The following is a 21,781-nucleotide window of genomic DNA, read 5'->3' on the forward strand; positions in this document are numbered from 1 at the left end:
ATGTCACCTAAAGTGTACAATGAACTGGTTTTTTAAAGTAAATTCAGAGTGGTACAACCATCACCATGCTCAATTTTTAAATATCTTCATGACCCATCCCCTCCAAAAAAAACTTCTACCCACTGGAATCACTTTCCTGATCATCTTCCCCAAAATAGATTGCACTTTAAAGGTGGGTAAAGGAAAGTTGAGGGAAGTTAAAACACTGCACAAAGGATATTGTAAGATGACAAAGCCCAAAGTGAAGATCATGTGTTTTCTTTAAAAATATATATATTTTTAAAATTTCAGAAAGGGAGAGGGAGAGAGAGATAGAAACATCAATGATAAGAATCACTGATCAGTCGAAACCGGTTTGGCTCAGTGGATAGAGCGTCGGTCTGCGGACTGGAAGGTCCCAGGTTCGATTCCGGTTAAGGGCATGTACATTGGTTGCGGGCACATACCCCGGTGGGGGGTGTGCAGGAAGCAGCTGGTCAATGTTTCTCTCTCATCGATGTTTCTAGCTCTCTATCCCTCTCCCTTCCTCTCTGTGAAAAATCAATAAAATATATTTTAAAAAAAAGAATCACTGATCAGCTGCCGCCCACAGGCCCCCTACTGGGGATTGAGCCCGAAACCCAGGCATGTGTGCCCCTGATCAGAATCAAACCTGGACTCTTCAGTCCACAGGCCGATGCTCTCTCCATTAAGCCAAACTGACCAGGGCCATGTGTTTTCTTCAAGTTCTGCATGGTTGTAATGGTCCCTAAATCTATACTAATAAAAGGGTAATATGACATCTTTCCAGACAAAGCTGCAGTGGCTACAAAGGCCAAGGCTCAGGCAGCCATAACCAGCTGCAGTGGCAGCAGCATTGGGGTTATGGGGGTGGTACCTCCAGAGGGAGGCCAGACTGGGGGCCAAGGCACAGGCAGTTTGGGGTGATCAGGCTGATAGGGGAGGGCAAGGTAGGGGCAATCAGGCTGGCAGGAGATCAAGGTAGGGGTAAGCAGGCAGGCAGGCAGTGGGGTTAGGGACAATCAGGCAGGCAGGCAGGTGAGTGGTTAGGAGCCAGTGGTTCCGGATTGTGAGAGGGATGTCCGACTGCTGGAAGTTGGACATCCCCTGAGGGGTCCCAGATTGAAGAGGGTGCAGATTGGGCTGAGGGGCACACCCCCACCCCCCAGTGCACAAATTTCGTGCACGGGGCCTCTAGTTTAAAATATAAAATTAAAATAAAATATTATATAATTTATTTAGAAATATTATCGAATATTAACATTGACTGTTTTGATTGAATTGTAAATGTTTTTGGCCATGTTTTGTGCTGTTAAGATGCTTCTCATTCGTTAATTCTATACACTTTTCATTTGTTTTATTTGAAGCATCACATTTGATATTTATTTAATAATGTGACAATGTCGCCCTGCACCATTAATGAGCATATTATTATCAAATAGTATTCATCTTTATTTACCAGATTGCCGAAAATTATAAGCGAAAACATCCAATGCATTGACAGAAAGGTGACGTTTCTATAATAACCTAACAAATATCGGTGTGACTTCACACTTATATTCTCCTCTCTTTCACATCTTTAGCGTAAAGCATGTCATCCTTTACGCTGGTCGGTCCTTTACCCCGGTCAGTCGGTGGAATGGCTGGAAGCACAGACAGTCAGTCACTTAGCCTTTTAATTCATGCATGGGTGGGGGTGTGTCCCTCAGCCCAGCCTGCACCCCTCGAGAGATGTCCAACTGCCCGTTTAGGCTGCATCCCGGTGGGATAGGGCCAAAACAGGCAGTTGGACATCATTCTCACAATCCAGGACTGCTGGCTCCCAACTGCTCACCTGCCTGCCTGCCTGATTGCCCCTAACCACTTCTGCCTGCCAGCCTGATCACCGCCTAACCACTCCCCTGCCAGCCTGATCGATGCCTAACTGCTCCCCTGCCAGCCCAATTGCCCCTAACTGCCCTCCCCTGCTGGCATGGTACATCCCAAATGCCCTCCCCTGCTGGCCTGATCACCCACAACTGCCCTTCCCTGCAGGCCTGGGTCCCCCCCAACTGTCTTCCCCTGCAGGCCTGATTGCCCACAACTGCCCTCCACTGCTGGCCTGGTCACCACCAACTGCCCTCCCTTTTGCAGACCTGGTCCCTCCTAACTGACCTCCCCTGCTCGCCATCTTGTGGTGGCCATCTTGTGTCCACATCGGGGTGGCAATCTTTGACCACATGGGGGTGGCCATCTTGTGTGTTGGAGTGATGGTCAATTTGCATATTACCTCTTTATTATATAGGATAGACTAGTGGCACGCTGCATGAAATTCTTACACATTAAAAGGGAATTAATTAGAGGAAATATTTTAATATTGCTATTTGCCCTTCCTCTATAATAGAATTGTCAGAGATGAAAGAAAATTAGTAAAAAATGTATATGAAAATCTTCCTCCTTTCAGTCTGGGGCACGCCACAGGACCCAGAGTCAAGTCCCTGCCAACCCTAGCGGGCCTTGAAATCGTGTGAGACCCAGACCTGGCTGGCCCCACCCCCATCAAGCCTTGAAGGGTGGGGGTTGCAGCCCCAGGTCCCCAGGTCAGGTGCCAGGCTGGGGTGGCAGCCTCCGGTCCTGCATCAAGCTCTGCCAGGTGGGGGGAGGTGGAGCCTCCATCCCCTTTCAAGCCCTGTCAGGTGGGGGGCACAGCCTCAGGTTGCCCGGCCTGGTACTGGGAGGGGGAACATCCTCAGGTCCCCTGGTGCACCCTCAGGTCCTCTGGCCCTGGCACCAGGGTGGGGGACACAGCTTCAGGTCCCCAGGCCCAGCCTCAGGTCCCCCAGCCTCGGCACCAGGGCAGGGGGCACAGCCTCAGGTCTCTCAGCCCCAGCGTGAGGGCCCAAGGGTGCGAGGGCACAAGGGTGTGATGACCATTTGCATATTAGCTCTTTATTATATAGGACTAGAGGCCTGGTGCATGAAAATTCATGCACTTGAGGGGGAGGTCCCTCAACCTGACCTGACCCCTCTTACAGTCTGGGAGCCCCCAGGGGCAGGAGGCGACCCAGCCATCAGGGGAAGGTGACACCCCATCGCACCTCTGGCTGCTGCCACTGCTGGCAGTGCAAACCTCGGCCGGCCCTGATTACCTGAGCCTCAGGTGGCCCTGGGCAGTTGGGCAGTCACCATCCGAGGCTTGCCTGCACCACGGGTGGCCCTAGGTGGCTGGAGGGGCTGAGGGGACTGGGCGCCACCATCTTGTGGCTGTGGGTGCCACCATCTTTGAGGGTGTAGCAATCAATTAGCATATTCCCTCCTTATTGGCTGTGGGTGCTGCCATCTTTACAACGTTGTCAGGGTCAATTAGCATATTCCCTCTTTATTAGCTAGAATGAGCTTCTTTCATGCTATTAAAGTTTCACACCTAAAAGCATGTTGCAAAGATATTCCAAAACCAAAAGTTCCAGAAGGTTCAATTGCTTAGGTGATTTTTAAGGTATGCCATCTTAATCCCTCTCAGTATTTTTTTAAAGAATATATGTTCTTTTTTTAAAATAGCCTTAATCAAACTAAGGAGAAAATAAGCAAATGGGACTATATTAAAACAAAAAGCTCCTGCACAGAAAAAGAAACCATCAACAAAATGAAATGGAGCCCACTATATGGGAAACATATTTGGCAATGATACATCAGATAAAGGGTTAATATACAAAATATATAAGGAACTCATACAACTTAACAAAAGGACAGCAACCTAATTAAAAAATAGGCAAAGGATCTAAATAGACACTTCTCCAAAATGGACATACAGATGGCCAATAATCATATGAAAAAATGCTGATCAAAGTCACTGATCATGAGAGAGATGCAAATTAAAACGACAATGAAGTATCACCTCATACCCATCAGAATGGTTACCGTCAACAAATCAACAAATGACAAGTGCTTGTAAGGATGTGGAGAAAAAGGAACACTAGTTCATTACTGGTGGGAATGCAGACTGCTGCAGCCATTATGGAATACAGTATGCAAATTCCTAAAAATAAATAAATATGGAACTGCCATTTGACCCAGTGATCCCACTTCTAGATATATATCCTAAGAAACCCAAAGCACCAATCAGAAAGAATATACATACCCCTATGTTCATAGCAGCACAATTTACAATATCTAATATCTGGAAGCAGCCCAAGTGCCCATCAGTAGATGAGTGGATAAAAAAAGCTGTGGTACATTTATATCATGGAATACTATGCAGCAGTAAAATAGAAAAATATCTTACCCTTTGAGACAGCAAGGAGGGACTTGGAGAGTATCATGCTAAGTGAACTAAGTCAGTCAGAAAAAAAATAAGTATCACATGATATCACTTATGTGGAATCTAAGCAATAAAATAAACTGATGAATGGAGTGGATTCAGAGGCATGGAAGCATGGAACAGAGTGTGGAATCTCAGAGGGATGGTAGGGGAGGGTGGGTGGGTGGGAGGTAATCAACCAAAGACATTGTATGCATATATGCATAACCCATGGACACAGAAAATAGGTATCTGAAGACCTGGGGTGGGGGGAATGGGGGGCTGAAGGGGGTCAATGGTGGAAAAAGGAGACACATGTAATACTTTAACAATAAATATTTGTTTCTTAAAAAATAGCCTTGACGCCAAGGTGGTGTCCCTTGGGACAGGCGTGGCATCTGACTGTGGAAAAGAGGTCCTCAGGACTGCTGGTGGCAGGGGATTCTTGATCTGGGTCCACAGCCATGAGAGACTGCGCCCAGAGGGGACAGCCTGGATGGCTGCTCAGGTTGTGCCATGCCGGGGAGGGGAGGGGCTCGCAGTGGTGCAGCTCTTTCCCCTCTTTTTGGTCTTCACTTTTGTTCACTGAACCGAGTTCATAGGACCTTTCAAATACAGACACTCACCCATAGCTGAGGTGTAGGTGTAGGTGGGACTTGTGGAATCTGGAGAGAGGAAAGAGTCTGGGAGAGGTGGCTGCAAGTTAGGCGCTGAGTCATACCTGACATGCCAGAACTAGGCAGCCATTTTCTCCTGAAGAGATAGCCCCTCCCTGCAGTCTCCAGGCAACCAATACAGCCACACCCAGATTATACCTTAGTGGTACAAAGGATACAAAAAAAAAAAAATCTGAATAGTCCCTGAGAGCCCTCAAGGACTGGCCTAAAGTGAAGCCTTCAGTCCCAGCAATAGGAAACTGAGAAACAGCAGACAGTACAGAAGAGTGGGATCTTAAACCAGCTAAAGGAACAACACTTCACTTTTTCATTTTTATTTTATTTTATTATTATTTTGTTATCTTTTTCCTTTATTTTCTATTTCTATTTGCATTATTTTTCATCATTCTATTTTTTTATCCTATTTTTAATTAATATTTTTAATGTTTTATTTTTTTCCTTCTCTTTCTCTTTCTTCTTATTAACTCATCCTCTTTCTACTTTCTCTATACTGAACTGAGGTCCTCCCCATATTCATCCAATTCCTCAACCTTATTTTCTGTATATAAGATTATGCCCCCACCCACTTTACTGGGTATTTGATGTTTGTATGTTTTGATTTATCTGTTTGTTCTCCAGTGTTTTCTCTATACATACATATATATATATATATATACACACACACACACACATATATACATATATATATATATATATATATATACACATACATATACATATATATTCCTTTTTTTCTTCCTTGTTCTTTTCTCTCTTATCTTTTTTTATCTCTTTGTATCATTTGTGCTCTCTTTTATCTCCCTTAATTCTCTTTTCTCTGGTGGTCACTTATATTGGTGTTATTGGTGTGGTGAGTCCATTCATGTTTTGTTCCCCTAGTGTTGTGTCTTGTCGAGGTGAATTTTATCCTGTTTGGCCAATGTGGTAGAGAGCGAGCCACATAACCAAACACCCAAGGAGGAGACTCCATGCATGAATGAGTAAATAACACTCTAGACCCAACTACAGAGACAGGAAAAAGGCAGCAGTGAGGGAGAGGATGTGAGTGAGTGAGGGAACAAAAGAGGAGTGTGTGGATGCATGGTGTGTGTGTGTGAGTGAGGCAGAGTTATATCCCGCAGGACCTTTGGGGGCAGGCTGGCTGGGATTGCCTAATCAGGAAGCCTCTGCTACCATTGCAAAAAGTCCTGAAGCAGCCACCTAGGGTGCTCCAAGATAACACCCGGGAGTCTACAGCCACCCCTGCCAGAGACCTGCTGCCTCGGCTGCAGTCCCACAGTCACCAAGACTCCAGCCACCCCAGGTGTGGGCTCCTATGAGTTCTCAAGCATGCTCCCCTCTGGCCAGCCCAATGCTATAACCCAGGGCACTGAGACCTTGTGAGCAGCAGCCCTGGGAGCAGCCCACCCCAGGTTGAGGTGTGGCAGCCTCATGCAGCCTGCACCCATTTGAGGAGCAGCAGCCTCGGCGAGCAACCTGCCCCCATCCCAGGAGCAGCAGCCATGCGAGGAGCCTGCCCCCACCAGCCAAATGAACCACCACTGCTGTGAGCAGCACCCACCAGAGGAGCCACCGCCAACTGAGGAGCAGCCACTGCCATGACCGCCTGAGGAGCAGCTGCCATCTGAAGAGCTCCTGCCACCTGAGGAGCATCCCCTGCACAACTTGACACCTAGATCCTTCAGTGAGAGAAAAAATGGGGAGACAGAGAAACCCCCAAAGGAAAGAAGAGAAGGAATCGTCAATAAAGCAGCTAAGTGAAAAGGAGTCATACAGTATGTCAGAAAAAGAATTCAGAATAAGGGTCATACAGTTCATAAACCAGATGGATGAAAAAAATCAACAATTTATGTAAGACCAAGCAGAAATAAAGAATTATATAGTTGCAATAAAAAACACCATGAAATGTTTCAACAGTAGACTAGGAGAAATGGAGGACCAAGTTAGTGAATTAGAAGACAGGGAAGAAAAACACACCCAAACTGAACCACAACTGGAGAAAAAAAAGAAAAGACAGGAGGAGACCCTAAGGGAATTTTGGGACAACATGAAACAATGCAACATATGAATAATAGGGGTGCCAGAACAACAGGAAGAGGAACAAGGGTTAGAAAACTTAATTGAAGAAATAATGTCGGAAAACTTCACTGATGTGGGGAAGAAAAAAGTCACACATCCACAGATAGTCCCAAACAAGATGAACCTGAAAAGACACATCATAATTATGATGGCAAATGTTTAGGACAAAGAGAGAATCTTAAAGGTTGCAAGAGAAAGACAGAAAGTTACATACAAGGAATCTCCCATTAGATTATCAAATGATTTATCAACAGAAACACATCAGGCCAAAATAAAATTTACAAAGTGATGTAATGCAAGGGACTGAATCCCAGAATACTCTATCCAGCATGGTTATCATTAAAATTTAAAGGGGAAATATGGAGCTTCACAGACAAAATAGGCTAAGGGAGTTTATCACCAGCAAGCCAGCAATGCAAGAAATGCTAAAGGGACTGGTGTGAAAAGAAGAAATAAAAAGGGAAGAAGGAAAACAGGCACAAAAAATGAAAATGGGTGGGGGTTCCCTTGGGGCATGGGGCGGCCTGGGAGAGGGGCCTGTGGTGGTTTGCAGGCTGGCCATGCCCCCCGGCGACCCTGGTATCTGGGATTTATTTATCTTCTACAATTCAAACTTTGTAGCCTTAGGTGGAGGCCAAAGCAGGCCAGGGCTTCAGAAGCTTGGCTTTCTTCATCGCTGGGGGCAACCCTAGCCTCCTGCTCTCTACAGCTCCTTGGCTGCTGCCATTTTTGTTGGGATTTATTTATCTTCTATAATTAAATCTTTGTAGCCTGGAGTGCAGACCTGGGCAGGCCAACGTGTGCAGAAAGCTTGGCTTCCTCCATCACCAGGGAAAAACAAGCCTACCTCCTGCTCTCTGAGGCCACAGCCATCTTGGGTTAATTTGGGAAATGGTTTAGTTTTTGCCCATTGAGTTTGATATTAGCTGTGGGTTTATCATATATAGCTTTTATTATGTTGAGGTATGATCCTTCTATTACAAACTTGTTGAGAGTTTTTATCAAGAAAGAGTGTTGGATTTTGTCAAATGCTTTTTCTGCATCAATTGATATGACTATGTGATTTTTATCTCTTAAGCTCTTTATGTGATGTATCACGTTTATTGATTTGCAGATATTGTACCATCCTTGCATTCCTGGGATAAATCCTCTTGGTCATGGTGTATGATCTTTCTGATGTACTGCTGGACTTGATTTGCTAGAATTTTGTAGGGGATTTTGGCATCTATGTTCATGAGGGATATTGCCCTGTAATTCTCTTTCATTGTGTTGTCTTTATCTGGTTTTGGTATTAGGGTGATGCTGGCTTCATAGAAGGAGCTTGGAAATGTTCCTTTCTCTTGAATTTTTTGGAATAGTCTGAGGAGGATAGGTTTTAGTTCTTCCTTGAATGTTTTGTAAAATGTTTTATAAAACTCCCCTGTGAAAACGTCTGGGCCCGGGCTTCTGTTTGCTGGAAGCTTTCTGATGACTGCTTCAATTTCTTCCATAGTTCTTAGCCTATTGAGATGTTTAGATTCTTCCTGATTGAATTTTGGAAGGTTATATTTTTCTAGGAATATGTCTATCTCCTGCAGGTTGTCCAGTTTGTTGGAATAGAGTTGTTCATAGTATTTTTTAACAATCCTTTGTATTTTGGTGGGGTCTTTTGTTATTTCACCTCTTTCATTTCTGATTTTGTTTATTTGGGTCCTCTCTCTTTGCTTCTTGGTGAGGCTGACTAGAGGTTCATCAGTCTTGTTTATCGTTTCAAAGAACCAACTCTTGGTTTTGTTGATCTCTTGTATTGTTTATTTGGTCTCTATGTCATTTATCTCCGCTCTGATCTTTATTATTTCCTTTCTTGTGCTTACACTGGACTTTTCTTGTTGCTTTCTTTCTAACTCTTTGAGTTTTAGGATTAGGTAATTAATTAACATTGTTTCTTGTTTTTTTTTGTTTTTTGTTTGTTTTTTTGCAGTAGGCTTGTAGAGCTATGAACTTCCCTCTCAAGACTGCTTTTACTGTGTCCCATAGATTATGGATTGTTGTGTTTTCATCTCACTTGTTGCGATGATGTTTTTTATTTCTTCCTTGATATCTCTGATAACCCAGTTATTGTTTAATAGCATGTTGTTTAGTCTCCATCTGTTTTATTTTTTTTGGATTGTTTTTATTATAGTTGATTTCCAGTTTTATGCCACTGTGATCTGAGAAGATGCTTTAGATGATTTCTATCTTCTTGACTTTGAAGAGACTTTGCCTATGACCCAACATATGGTCTATCTTTGAAAATGACCCATGTTCACTTGAGAAGAATGTATATTCTGTGGTATTGGGGTGAAATGTTCTGAAGATGTCAGTTAATTCCATCTGGTCTAGTGAGTCATTTAGGATTGATGTTTCTTTGATGATTTTTTGTTTAGAAGATTTGTCCAGTGGTGATAGTAGGGTATTAAAGTCTCCTACTATGATTGTATTGCTGTCAATCTCTCCCTTGATATCCTCCAGGAGTCTTTTTTATGTATTTGGGTGGTCCTGTATTGGGTGTGTATATGTTTACCAGCGTTATTTCTTCTTGTTGGATTGCTCCCTTTAGTATTATGAAGTGGCCTTCCTTATCTTTTGTTATGTCCATCACTTTGAGATGTAATTTGTCAGATATAAGTATTACTACCACAGCTTTTTTTTTTTTCATTTCCATTTGCCTAAAAAACCTTTTTCCATCCCTTCACCCTCAGTCTGTGTGCGTCTTTTTTTCTGAGGTGGGTTTCTTGCAGACAGCAGATATATGAGTCATGTTTTCTTATCTAATCCATTACCCTATGTCTTTTGATTAGGGCATTTAATCCATTTACATTTATAGTTATTATTGATAGGTACTTATTTGTTGCCATTTTTATTCTTTTACCCCTGTGTTCCTTCTTCACTACCTATTTCTTTTTCTTTTATTTATTTATTTATTTATTTTTTTTACAGCAAACCCTTTAGCATTTCTTGCAATGCTGGTTTGGTTGTAATAAATTCCCTTCATCCTTTTTTTGTCTGTGAAGCTCCTGATATCACCTTCAATTTTGATTGATAGCCTTGCTGGGTACAGTATTCTTGGATTCAGACCCTTCCTTTGCATGACTTTGTATATTTCATTCCATTCCCTTCTGGCCTGATGAGTTTCTGTTGAGAAATCAGTTGCTAGTCTGGTGGGGGTTCCTTTGTAGGTAACTTTCTGTCTCTCTCTGGCCACTTTTAAGATTCTTACTTTGTTGTTGGTGTTTGCCAATTTAATTATAATGTGCCTTGGTGTCAGTCTTTTGGGCTGACTCATTTTGCTTGGAACTCTGTGAGCTTCTTGGATTTGTGTGGGTTTTTCTTCGCTATATCAAGGACATTTTCTGTCATTATTTCTTCAAACAGGTTTTCTATTCCTTGCTCAGTTTCCTCTCCTTCTGGAACCCCTATTATGTGCATGTTGTTTTGTTTTGTATTGTCCCAAAGTTCCCTTAGGCTCTCCTCTTGCTTTTTAATTTATTTTTTTTTCTAGAAGCTGCTCTACCTGGGTATTTTTTCCCACCTTGTCTTCTAGCTCACTGATGTGGTCCTCTGCTTCTTCTAGTCTACTCTTGATGCTTTCTATTGAGTTCTTTATAGCAGTGATGTCATTTTTCATTTCTTCTTGGTTCTTCATTTCCTCTTGGTTCTTACTCATATTGTCGAATTTTCTTCCATTCTTTTAAACCACCTTATGACCATTTTCTGAATTATTTCTCTGACAGGTTGCTTGCCTCCATTTCATTTACTACCTTTTCTGGTGATGCCTGCTTTCCTTTCATATGCAGGCTGTTTCTTTGTCTCCTCATGGTCTCTCTTCTCTGGGTGTCTGGTTATGTAGTTCTCTCTCTCCTGCATTGATTTAAAGGCACAAAATACAACCCAACAAGGTACAATGCACAAGGCACTGAACAGGAATGTATTCACAATATTAATAACTCCAAATAAAGGTGACCACCAGAGAAAGGTAAATTAGGGGATAGAAAAGGAAGAAGAAAAGAGAGAGAAAAAGAAGAAAGGAGTGCCAAAATGAACTTGGGAAAAGGAAAAAAAGTAAGAGAGAAAAGAAAGAGATTAAGAATGAAAAGGGGAACAAACTATATAGATGGGGAGAAAACTCCAATAGAACAGCCACTAATCCCAGCAAATGCCAGCAACAAGTACCTGGAGATTAATACAAACTACAAACAACAACTAATATCAAGCGAGGAGAGGGAAAACAGAAGCAAAAAACAAAGTAAACATGAAAACAAAACAAAAGAATAAGCAAAACATTCTCACAAAAAAGCATAAAAAATCGATATAATCAACATTGAAGCAAACAACAGCAAAAGGACTGAGAGAAAAACAATTTTTTTGGATAGTGAAGACAGAGAAGAGAGAGGTGTGTATGTAGTTGGAGCAGGGGATTGGAAATTAGATATATAAGTAGGGTGAAATTTTAACAGGGGGTAAACAGAAATAATAGGGAAAATCTAAAGCAGGAAAAGGGTTAGAGAAACAGGATCAAAAGGGGAAAAGTTAGGAAGAGAGTGATGGCATAAAGGTAGAGTTGAGATAGAGTTAAAAGATGCTAAAGGAAAGATGAAAATAGAATATAGAACACTAATCCCTAAGTAAAATAAAGAGAAAATAAAATGACACTTTTTTTTAACAAAAGGTAAAATAGTAGTAGTAATAATACTGATTGAAAATAAAAATGTAATAATTAAAAAGGTAAAATCAAGTGAGGAAAAAAGAAAAAATAGTTTCTTAAGTAAAAGATGAAAAAAATAAAAATAAAATAATGAAAAATAAAAAAATAAAAAATATAAAAATAAAATGTGCAGTAGTGAAGGTCATTCACTTCCTCTATTGTTCTGTTTGGCACGCCTGTTTCCCAGTCAGGACAGTGTTGCAGTTCCCTGCATTCCACTGCTCCTCAGTGTTGTAAGCCAGTCCTGATTTTTAAGCAGGATTGTGCCTTAATTTCTTGTATTCCTTTATTTGCGATTACACAAGAGTCAATTTGTGATTCAGCCCCTGGGTGGCAGTGTTTCTGGATTGACCTCCGGGTTTATATGGCCTCTCTAGCCTGTGCTTAATCCTGCTTTCCCTGTGGCACTCAATACCGGTTTGTGGGAGTGGGCTGCCTCAGAGCTGGCTCTCTGATGGTCACTCCCTGCTCTGATCCCCAGGTTCCAGAAAAACAATTTTCCCCTGCAGTCTCCCAGGGTGTCCCCAACTGGGTGATCCTATGTGTTGGGCTTAGTAATCAGAAGCAAGGATTTGAAGTGGGAAAAGCGCAAGTGTGCGAACAACAGGGCTGCAGGCAAGTCTGTGCAGTCCCCTTTCCCCCTTGGGTCTAAGCAGCCGGCACACTTTTAAAATATTTTTAGGCTGTCCTTTGTTGTCAAATCAAAACGGGTTGCTTTTTAGAGATCCCTTCTGTAAGCTGCTGTGAGGACCCCCTTCCACATTCATGGATCACGCCAGCCCCAACAGCCACGGTATTTTCTAGGCACAGACCTTCCCCGGTCCTCCAGCTCCCACAGTGCACGCGTTTCTCTCTCCTGCAGGGAGCAGAGACCTCACCTTATCCCAGGTGAAATATGACCTTTCTTCGGTGGAGTGTAGAGCTCCTCTGAATCCCCATTTTTGCGCCAATTGGGTCCGGTGTTCTGGGGTGCGCAGCTGTTCGGTAGGTGCCACAGTTGTAGATTTTCAGGCTTCCGATAAAATCCACTTTCCCCTTCAAGATGGCGCGGTCTCCGCGTCCGACCTGTTGGCTCCAGGAGGGAACCCAGCAGCAGAGGGGGCTGCCCGGTCAAGGGAGTCCTTTCCAGCAGTCCCCCACCTTCTCCTGGAGTATAGCTGTCCCTCAACTCACCAACAAACACTCCCTATCCGACCCTCAGCTGTTCTATCTGCTCCGGAACAAGGCTCGGGACACGTCTGTCATTTCTGCTGACATTTTTTTCTCCCTCTAAGCTAGAAATCTGCAGCTGATTTTCTAGGGCCACCACAGTGAATTACTACAAACTGAGTGGCTTAAGACAATAGAAATTTATTCCCTCACAGTTCTGGAGACCAGAGGTCCAAAGTCAAGGATCTGGTAGGGTTGCTTCTTCCTACACTGTCTGAGGGAAAAAAATCTAAAATATATTCTGTGATTGTTATTTCTTTTTAGGCTAAGCAGTCTTTGTCTCTGATTTTTTTGGTTTTCTTATAGATGGTAATTGTGCCATTTCACTAAAGTCTAAGTATTTGTTAAGTTTACTTTATTCCACTCAGAGCTTGATATGATTCTTTAAATCTACAAAAATTTCTTAGTACTGTATCTTCCTCATTTCTCTGTTTTTCTTATGAAATTGCTTATAGATCTATGTTGGAGCTTTTCTATTTGTTCTGAGTGCTTCTTAACATTCATTTTTATATTTCCTCTCTTTATTTATCTGTGTTCCAGGTGATTTCCTCAGATCTTGCTCTCTAATTCTATTTTGCAGTGTGTCAACTAAGTTTTAGTTTTATTGCCTGTGACTTACTTTCTAGATTTTGGCTTCTTTCTTTTTCATAGATGTTCTTTTATTATGTTTGATACTTATTTCTAAAATGTCATTGATCACTTGAAGCACAGCTGTTTTGAAGGGTCTTTCAGATTGTGTCATTCTTTCTATTTCTTCCACCATTGTTTCTCCCTTCTTTATTTTTATTTTTACTTTTCCCCTCTTAGTGGTTACTTTATATTTTTTATATATTATATTTTATTTATTTATGAAATAAGTTAGAATGCAAAGAGATTAATATTAGTTTATATTAATCTCCAGGTCAGTTAAAGGAAGCACACAAATTCATCTCTTGTGAGATGTTTTGTTTCATTATTTTATTTGTTTACTTATTTACTTAACCAAATTTAACGATTTTAAATGATTTTTAGATGGAGAGGGAGAGAGAGAAACATCCACGTGAGAGAGGAACATGCAGCAGCAGCCTCCTGAATACAGAAGGAAATGTTAATCAGTTTAGTTCTACTGGCTGCTGGAACCACCTAGTGGTGACTTTCTGAGCACACTTACTTTGCTTAGTACTGCTCCGTGCCCCTGACAGCACTCAGGTCCTTGAAACAGACAGAGGTCTTTCAGGTGATTTCCATGCAATTCCTCTCATATGTGCCAGAGATAATATCTGCTAACATGATAGTCTAAAGCTGAAGTTTCAGGCATGTAGTCCACCAGTCAGATACCATTTGCAGATTTATTTTTATCCCACACAATGTTTAAATCTATTAGTTTTCAACATTTAAAATTTAATGGTTAAGCTTTTCAGTGTCTCTTAATAAACAAACAAAATAACCAGAAAAGCACAGTTGCTCTTGCATCACTGTGGCAGTGCTGGGAGCAGCTGTCTGCAGGGTAGCTTCTCAGTGCTCAACCTGTCTGGGCACACAGCTAGAGCCTTCACATTATCCCATGGATGTGCAGGCACCTGCACTTGCAACTTGTAGTCTAAAGAGGGAAATACATTTGTGAAGTGCCATGCAATAAGTCACCATTCAGATCTGAATAAGTATGCAGAGGGCTGGTTAGCAGCTGGATGCTTTTAGTGTGTAGGTACTTCGTTAAATCACTGAGGCTGCTCTTCTGATACACTCCAATGGGTGCATATTTATTTTGGGCAGTAATCTGAGGTCCTGTAAAGAAAACATCTCACTAATTGTAAATATAAACTACATGGATTCCAGGGTAGTTTAGACAAGCAGGAAATAGTGTTTTCTTTGTGAGGTTTAGTGATTTCTTTGGAAGCAGAGACTCTTCGTTGGAAACTTGATAGAACTTGTTGGTAATTCATAAGAATTGGATGTGCTTCAATTATAAATTATTCTTCTTTCCAGTTTTGCAGGAATTCAGTAGCATCACAGCTGAGTGGGAGTGTTGTAAACTTATTAAGTTGCTTTATTATTCCTGGTAGGTTAGGTATTTATTAACCTGGTCAGTACTAGTGTGAAAAAATAGCCTTCATTGTGTTGCAATCTCTTCCCCAAATACTATTTCAGGTACTCAGAAGCACATTAGCTGTTTTTGATTTGTACCCCACTCCCCGCTCACTTCGTGACATGCCACCATCTCCTAGGACCTAGGCGAACCTTACACTCCCTGAGATGTGATGCCACCCTGTCCTCTATCCGCAGAACCAGGTCTATCTGCTGCCTCGAGTCAAAGTCCATGCTCTCTCACTAACACTCCTGCCACTTGACTTCCTGTTCAGAGCTGGGCTCTGTAGGTGGTCTCCACAGAGCTGTGTATCACTGGATTTGAACTTCTTAAGAGCAAGCCCTGCTTCTTGTCTTAGTGACCTTTGTATTTCCAGAACCTGCACTTTGCTTGGCAACTAATAGGCAGTCAAAAACTCATGATGTATTGAATTGAACTTAATTACTTCCACAAAAGACTGTTTTTTTTAAGGTATTATATGTGTACATACCTTACCATTGCCCCCTCCCCACAACACTCCCATACATGCCCTCACCCCCCAGTGTTTTGTGACCATTGGTTATGCTTATATGCATGCATACAAGTCCTTTGGTTGATCTCTTATTTCCCCCACCTCTCCCTAAGCTTCCTGCTGTAATTTGACAGTCTGTTTGATGCTTTACTGTCTCTGTATCTACCTTTTTGTTCATCAGTTAATAATGTTCTTTATTATCCAAAAATAAGTGAGATCACGTGGTATTTTTCTTTCATTGACTGGCTTATTTCACTTAGCATAATGCTCTCCAGTTCCATCCAGGTTGCTGCAAATGGTAAGAATTCCTTCTTTTTTATGGCAGCATAGTATTCCATTGTGTAGATGTACCATAGTTTTCTGATCCAGTCATCTGCTGATGGTCACCTAGGCTGTTTCCAAATCTTAGCTATTGTAAATTGTGCTGCTATGAATATAGTGGTGCATATATCCTTTCTGATTGGTGTTTCTAGTTTCTTAGGATATATTCCTAGGAGTGGGATTACTGGGTCAAATGGGAGTTCCATTTTCAGTTTTTTGAGGAAACTCCATACTGTTCTCCACAGTGGCTGCACCAGTCTGCTTTCCCACCAGCAGTGCACGAGGGTTCCTTTTTCTCCGCATCCTCGCCAGCACTTGTCGTTTGTTTATTTGCTGATGATAGCCATTCTGACAGGTGTGAGATGGTACCGCATTGTCGTTTTGATTTGCATCTCTCAGATAATTAGTGACATTGAGCATGTTTTCATGTGTCTCTTGGCCTTCCTTCTGTCTTCTTTCAAAAAGATTATGTTTAGGTCCGTTGCCCATTTTTTTATTGGATCATTTATCTTCCTTTTATTAAGTTGTATAAGTTTCCTGCAGATGTTGGAGATTAAACCTTTATCAGTGATAACATTTGCAAATATGTTCTCCCATACAGTGGGCTTTCTTGTTGTTTTGTTGATGGTTTCTTTTGCTGTAAAAAGCTTTTTATTTTGATGTAGTCCCATTTGTTAATTTTCTCTTTAGCTTCCATTGCCCTAGGAGCAGTATCAGTGAAGTTCTTTCGGCATATGTCAGAGATTTTGCTGCCTGTGGATTCCTCTAGTATTTTTATGGTTTCCCGTCTTATGTTTAAGTCCTGTATCCATTTTGAGTTTATTTTTGTATATGGTATAAGTTGGTGGTCTAGTTTCATTTTTTTGCATGTATCTGTCCAATTTTCCCAACACCATTTATTGAAGAGACTGTCTTGACTCCATTGTATGTTCATGCCTCCTTTGTCAAATATTAATTGAGCATAGTGGTTTGGGTCGATATCTGGATTCTCTATTCTATTCCATTGGTCTATATGTCTGTTCTTGTGCCAGTACCAGGCTGTTTTGAGAACAGTGGCTTTGTAATATAGCTTGAAATCTGGTATTGAGATCCCACCCACTTTGTTCTTCTTTCTCAGGTTTTCTGTGGCTATTTGGAGTCTTTTTTTATTCCAGATGAATTTTTGGAGAGTTCTTTCTAGGTCTGTGAAATATGCCGTTGGTATTTTAATGGGGAGTGCATTGAATCTATAGATTGCTTTGGGATATTTTAATGATGCTGATTCTGCTAATCCATGAATATGGTATGTTCTTCCATCTGTTTACGTCTTCCTCTATCGCTTTTTTCAGTGTCCTGTAGTTTTCCGCATATAGGTCTTTTACCTCCTTAGTTAAGTTTATTCCTAGGTATCTTAATTTTTTTGGTGTGATGGAAAATGGGATTGCTTTTTTAGTCTCTCTTTCTGTAAGTTCACTATTGGTGTATAGAAATACCATAGATTTCTTGACATTAATTTTGTATCCTGCTACATTGCTGAATTCATTTATTAAGCCTATTAGTTTTTTGATAGAGTCTTTCGGGTTTTTTATGTACAATATCATGTCATCGGCAAATAAGGGCAGCTTTACTTCTTCTTTTCCAATTTGGATACCTTTTATTTCTTCTTCTTGTCTAATTGCGATAGCTAATACTTCCAGTACTATGTCAAACAGGAGTGGTGAGAGTGGGCATCCCTGTCTTGTTCCTGTTCTTAGGGGAAATGGTTTTAGTTTTTGTCCATTAAGTATGATGTTAGCTGTGGGTTTATCATATATGGCTTTTATTATGTTGAGGTATGATCCTTCTATTCCCACCATGTTGAGAGTTTTTATCAAGAAAGGGTGTTGGATTTTGTCAAATGCTTTTTCTGCATCAATTGATATGACTATGTGATTTTTATCTCTTAATCTGTTTATGTGATGTATCATGTTTATTGATTTGTGGATATTGTACCATCCTTGCATTCCTGGGATAAATCATATGTGGTCATGGTTTATGATCTTTCTGATGTATGGCTGGATCCGATTTGCTAGAATTTTGTTGAGGATTTTGCCATCTATGTTAATGAGGGATATTGGCCTGTAATTCTCTTTCATCGTGTTGTCTTTATCTGGTTTTGGTATTAGGATGATGCTGGCTTCATAGAAGGAGCTTGGAAGTGTTCCTTTCTCTTGAATATTTTGGAATAGTCTGAGGAGGATAGGTTTTAGTTCTTCTTTGAATGTTTGGTAAAACTCCCCTGTGAAGCTCTCTGGCCCCGGGCTTTTGTTTGACAGAAGCTTTTGGATGGCTGTTTCAATTTCTTCCATAGTTCTTGGCCTATTGAGATGTTTAGATTCTTCCTGATTGAGTTTTGGAAGGCTATATTTTTCTAGGAATATGTCCATTTTCTCCAGGTTGTCCAGTTTGTTGGAATAGAGTTGTTCATAGTATTTTTTACAATCCTTTGTATTTCTGTTGGGTCTGTTGTTATTTCACCTCTTTCATTTCTGATTTTATTTATTTGGGTCCTCTCTCTTTGCTTTTTGGTAAGCCTGGCTAGAGGTTCATCAATCTTGTTTATCCTTTCAAAGAACCAGTTCCTGGTTTTGTGCTATGAACTTCCCTCTCAAGACTGCTTTCGCTGTTCCCATAGATTTTGGATTGTTGTGCTTTCATTGTCATTTCTTGCCATGATGTTTTTTATTTCTTCCTTTATCTCTCTGGTAACCCAGTCATTGTTTAATAGAATTCTGTTTAGTTTCCATGTGTTTGAATTTTTTGGATTGTTTTTATTGTAGTTGATTTCCAGTTTTATGCCACTGTGATCTGAGAAGATGCTTCATATGATTTCTATCTTCTTGACTTTGAAGAGACTTTGCCTATGACCCAACATAGGGTCTATCTTTGAAAATGACCCATGTGCACTTGAGAAGAATGTATATTCTGTGACATTGGGGTGAAATGTCAATTAATTCCATCTGGTCTAGTGAGTCATTTAGGATTGATGTTTCTTTGCTGATTTTTTTGTTTAGAGGATTTATCCAGTGGTGATAGTGGGGTATTAAAGTCTCCTACTATGATTGTATTGCTGTCAATCTCTCCCTTGATATCCTCCAGGAGTTTTTTTTTATGTATTTGGATGCTCCTGTATTGGGTGTGTATATGCTTACCAGAGTTATTTCTTCTTATTGGATTGCTCCCTTTAGTATAATTAAGTGGCCTTCCTTATCTCTTGTTATGTCCTTCACTTTGAGATATAATTTGTCAGATATAAGTATTGCTACCCCTGCTTTTTTTTCATTTCCATTTGCCTGGAAAACCTTTTTCCATCCCTTCACCCTCAGTCTGTGTGCGTCTTTTTTTCTGAGGTGGGTTTCTTGTAGACAGCAGATATATGGGTCTTGTTTTCTTATCCTATCTGTTACCCTGTGTCTTTTTATTGGGGCATTTAATCTATTTACATTTAAAGTTATTATTGATAGGTACTTATCTGTCACCATTTTTATTCTTTACCCCTGTGTTCCTTCTTCGATTCCTTGTTTGTTTGTTTTTTTTACAGCAGACCCTTTATCATTTCTTGCATTGCTGTTTTGGTGGTAATAAATTCCCTTAATCTTTTTTTTGTCTGTGAAGCTCCTGATTTCACCTTCAATTTTGATTGATAGCCTTGTTAGGTACAGTATTCTTGGATTCAGACCCTTCCTTTGCATGACTTTGTATATTTCATTCCATTCCCTTCTGGCCTGATGAGTTTCTGTTGAGAAATCAGTTGCTAGTCTGATGGGAGTTCCTTTGTAGGCAATTTCCCGTCTCTCTCTGACCACTTTTAAGATTCTTACTTTGTCGTTTGTGTTTGTCAATTTAATTATAATGTGCCTTGGTGTCAGTCTTTTGGGGTTCATTTTGCTTGGGACTCCGTGAGCTTCTTGGATTTGTGTGGGTTTTTTCTTCCCTATATTAGGGAAGTTTTCTGTCATTATTTCTTCAAACAGGTTTTCTATTCCTTGCTCAGTTTCCTCTCCTTCTGGAACCCCTGTTATGCAGATGTTGTTTTGTTTTGTATTGTCCCAAAGTTCCCTTAGGCTCGCCTCCTGCTTTTTAATTTTTTTTTCTAGAAGCTGCTCTACCTGGGTATTTTTTCCCACCTTGTCTTCTAGCTCACTGATGCGGTCCTCTGCATCTTCTAGTCTACTCTTGATGCTTTCTTTTGAGTTCTTTACAGTGGCAATGCCATTTTTCATTTCTTCTTGGTTCTCCTTCATTTCCTCTTTGTTCTTATTGATATTGTTGAATTTGTCTTTCATTCTTTTCAGCCACCTTATGACCATTTCTCTGAATTCTTTCTCTGACAGGCTGCTTGCCGCTATTTCGTTTACTTCCTTTTCTAGTAATGCCTGCTTTTCTTTCATATGCAGGCTGTTTCTTTGTCTCCCCATGAAATTTCATATCCAGATGTCTCATTATATACTTCTCTCTCTCCTGCGTTGATTTAAAGGCACAAAATACAACTCAGCCAGGTACAACACACAAGGCACTGAACAGGAATGTATTCATGATATTAATAACCCCCAATAAAGGTGACCACCAGAGAAAGGCAAATTAAGGAATAGGAGAGAAAGAAGAGGAGAAAGAAAGAAGAAAATAAGAAGGGAGTGTCAAAATGAAATTGGGAAAAGGAAAAAAAAAGTAAGAGAGAAAAGAAAGAGACGAAGAAAGAAAAGGGGAACAAATTATATAGATGGAGATAAAACTCCAATAGAATAGCCTCTAATCCCAGCAAATGCTAGCAACAAGTACCTGGAGATTAATACAAACTACAAACAACAACTAATATCAAGCGAGGTGAGGGAAAACAAAAGCAAAAAACAAACAAAAACAAAGCAAACATCAAAACAAAACAAAATTATAAGCAAAACATTCTCACAAAAAAAGCATAAAAAATCGATATAATCAACATTGAAGCAAACAACAACAAAAGGACAGAGAGAAAAACAATTTTTTTGGATAGTGAAAACAGAGAAGAGAGAGGTGTGTATAGACTTGGAGCAGGGGATTGGAAATTAGATATATGAGTAGGATGAGATTTTAACAGGGGGTAAACAGAAATAATAGGGAAAATTTAAAGCAGGAATAGGGTAAGAGAAATAGGACACCAAATGGAGAAAAGTTAGGAAGAGAGTGATGGCATAAAAGTAAAATGGAGATAGAGTAAAAAGATGCTAAAGGAAAGATGAAAATGGAATGTAGAATACTAATCCCAAAGTAAAATAAAAAGAAAAGAAAATGATACTTTAAAAAAAAAAAGGTAAAATAGTAATAGTAATAATACTGATTGAAAATAAAAATTTAATAATTAAAAAGGTAAAATCAAGTGAGGAAAAAAGAAAAAAATTAGTTTCTTAAGTAAAAGATGAAAAAATAAAAATGAAAAAATAAAAAATAAAAAAATAAAAAATATAAAAATAAAATGTGCAGTAGTGAAGGTCATTCACTTCCTCTGTTGTTCTGTTTGGCACACCTGTTTCCCAGTCAGGACAGTGTTGCAGTTCCCTGCATTCCACTGCTCCTCAGTGTTGTAAGCCAGTCCTGATTTTTAAGCAGGATTGTGCCTTAATTTCTTGTATTCCTTTATTTGCGATTACACAAGAGTCAATTTGTGATTCAGCCCCTGGGTGGCAGTGTTTCTGGATTGACCTCCGGGTTTATATGGCCTCTCTAGCCTGTGCTTAATCCTGCTTTCCCTGTGGCACTCAATACCGGTTTGTGGGAGTGGGCTGCCCCAGAGCTGCTTCTCCATTGGTCACTCCCTGCTCTGATCCTCAGGTTCCAGAAAAACAACTTTCCCCTGCAGTCTCCCAGGGTGTCCACAACTTGGTGATCCTATGTGTTGGGCTTAGTAATCAGAAGCAAGGATTTGAAG

The 21,781-nt window shown here is 40.6% G+C and overlaps 1 protein-coding gene across 1 annotated transcript in view; it reads left to right on the forward strand.

Moving 5' to 3' along the window:
- The window catches only part of SLC9A9 (solute carrier family 9 member A9), a 421,347-nt gene that overhangs the window by 247,824 nt on the left and 151,742 nt on the right, over nucleotides 1–21,781 (forward strand). Inside the window, 1 exon segment of the mRNA XM_054710390.1 lies at nucleotides 5,850–5,877. Coding sequence (XP_054566365.1) covers nucleotides 5,850–5,877 — 28 coding nt within the window.

This window comes from Eptesicus fuscus, chromosome 3 (assembly GCF_027574615.1).
Source record: "Eptesicus fuscus isolate TK198812 chromosome 3, DD_ASM_mEF_20220401, whole genome shotgun sequence".
Taxonomy (NCBI): Eukaryota; Metazoa; Chordata; class Mammalia; order Chiroptera; family Vespertilionidae; genus Eptesicus; species Eptesicus fuscus.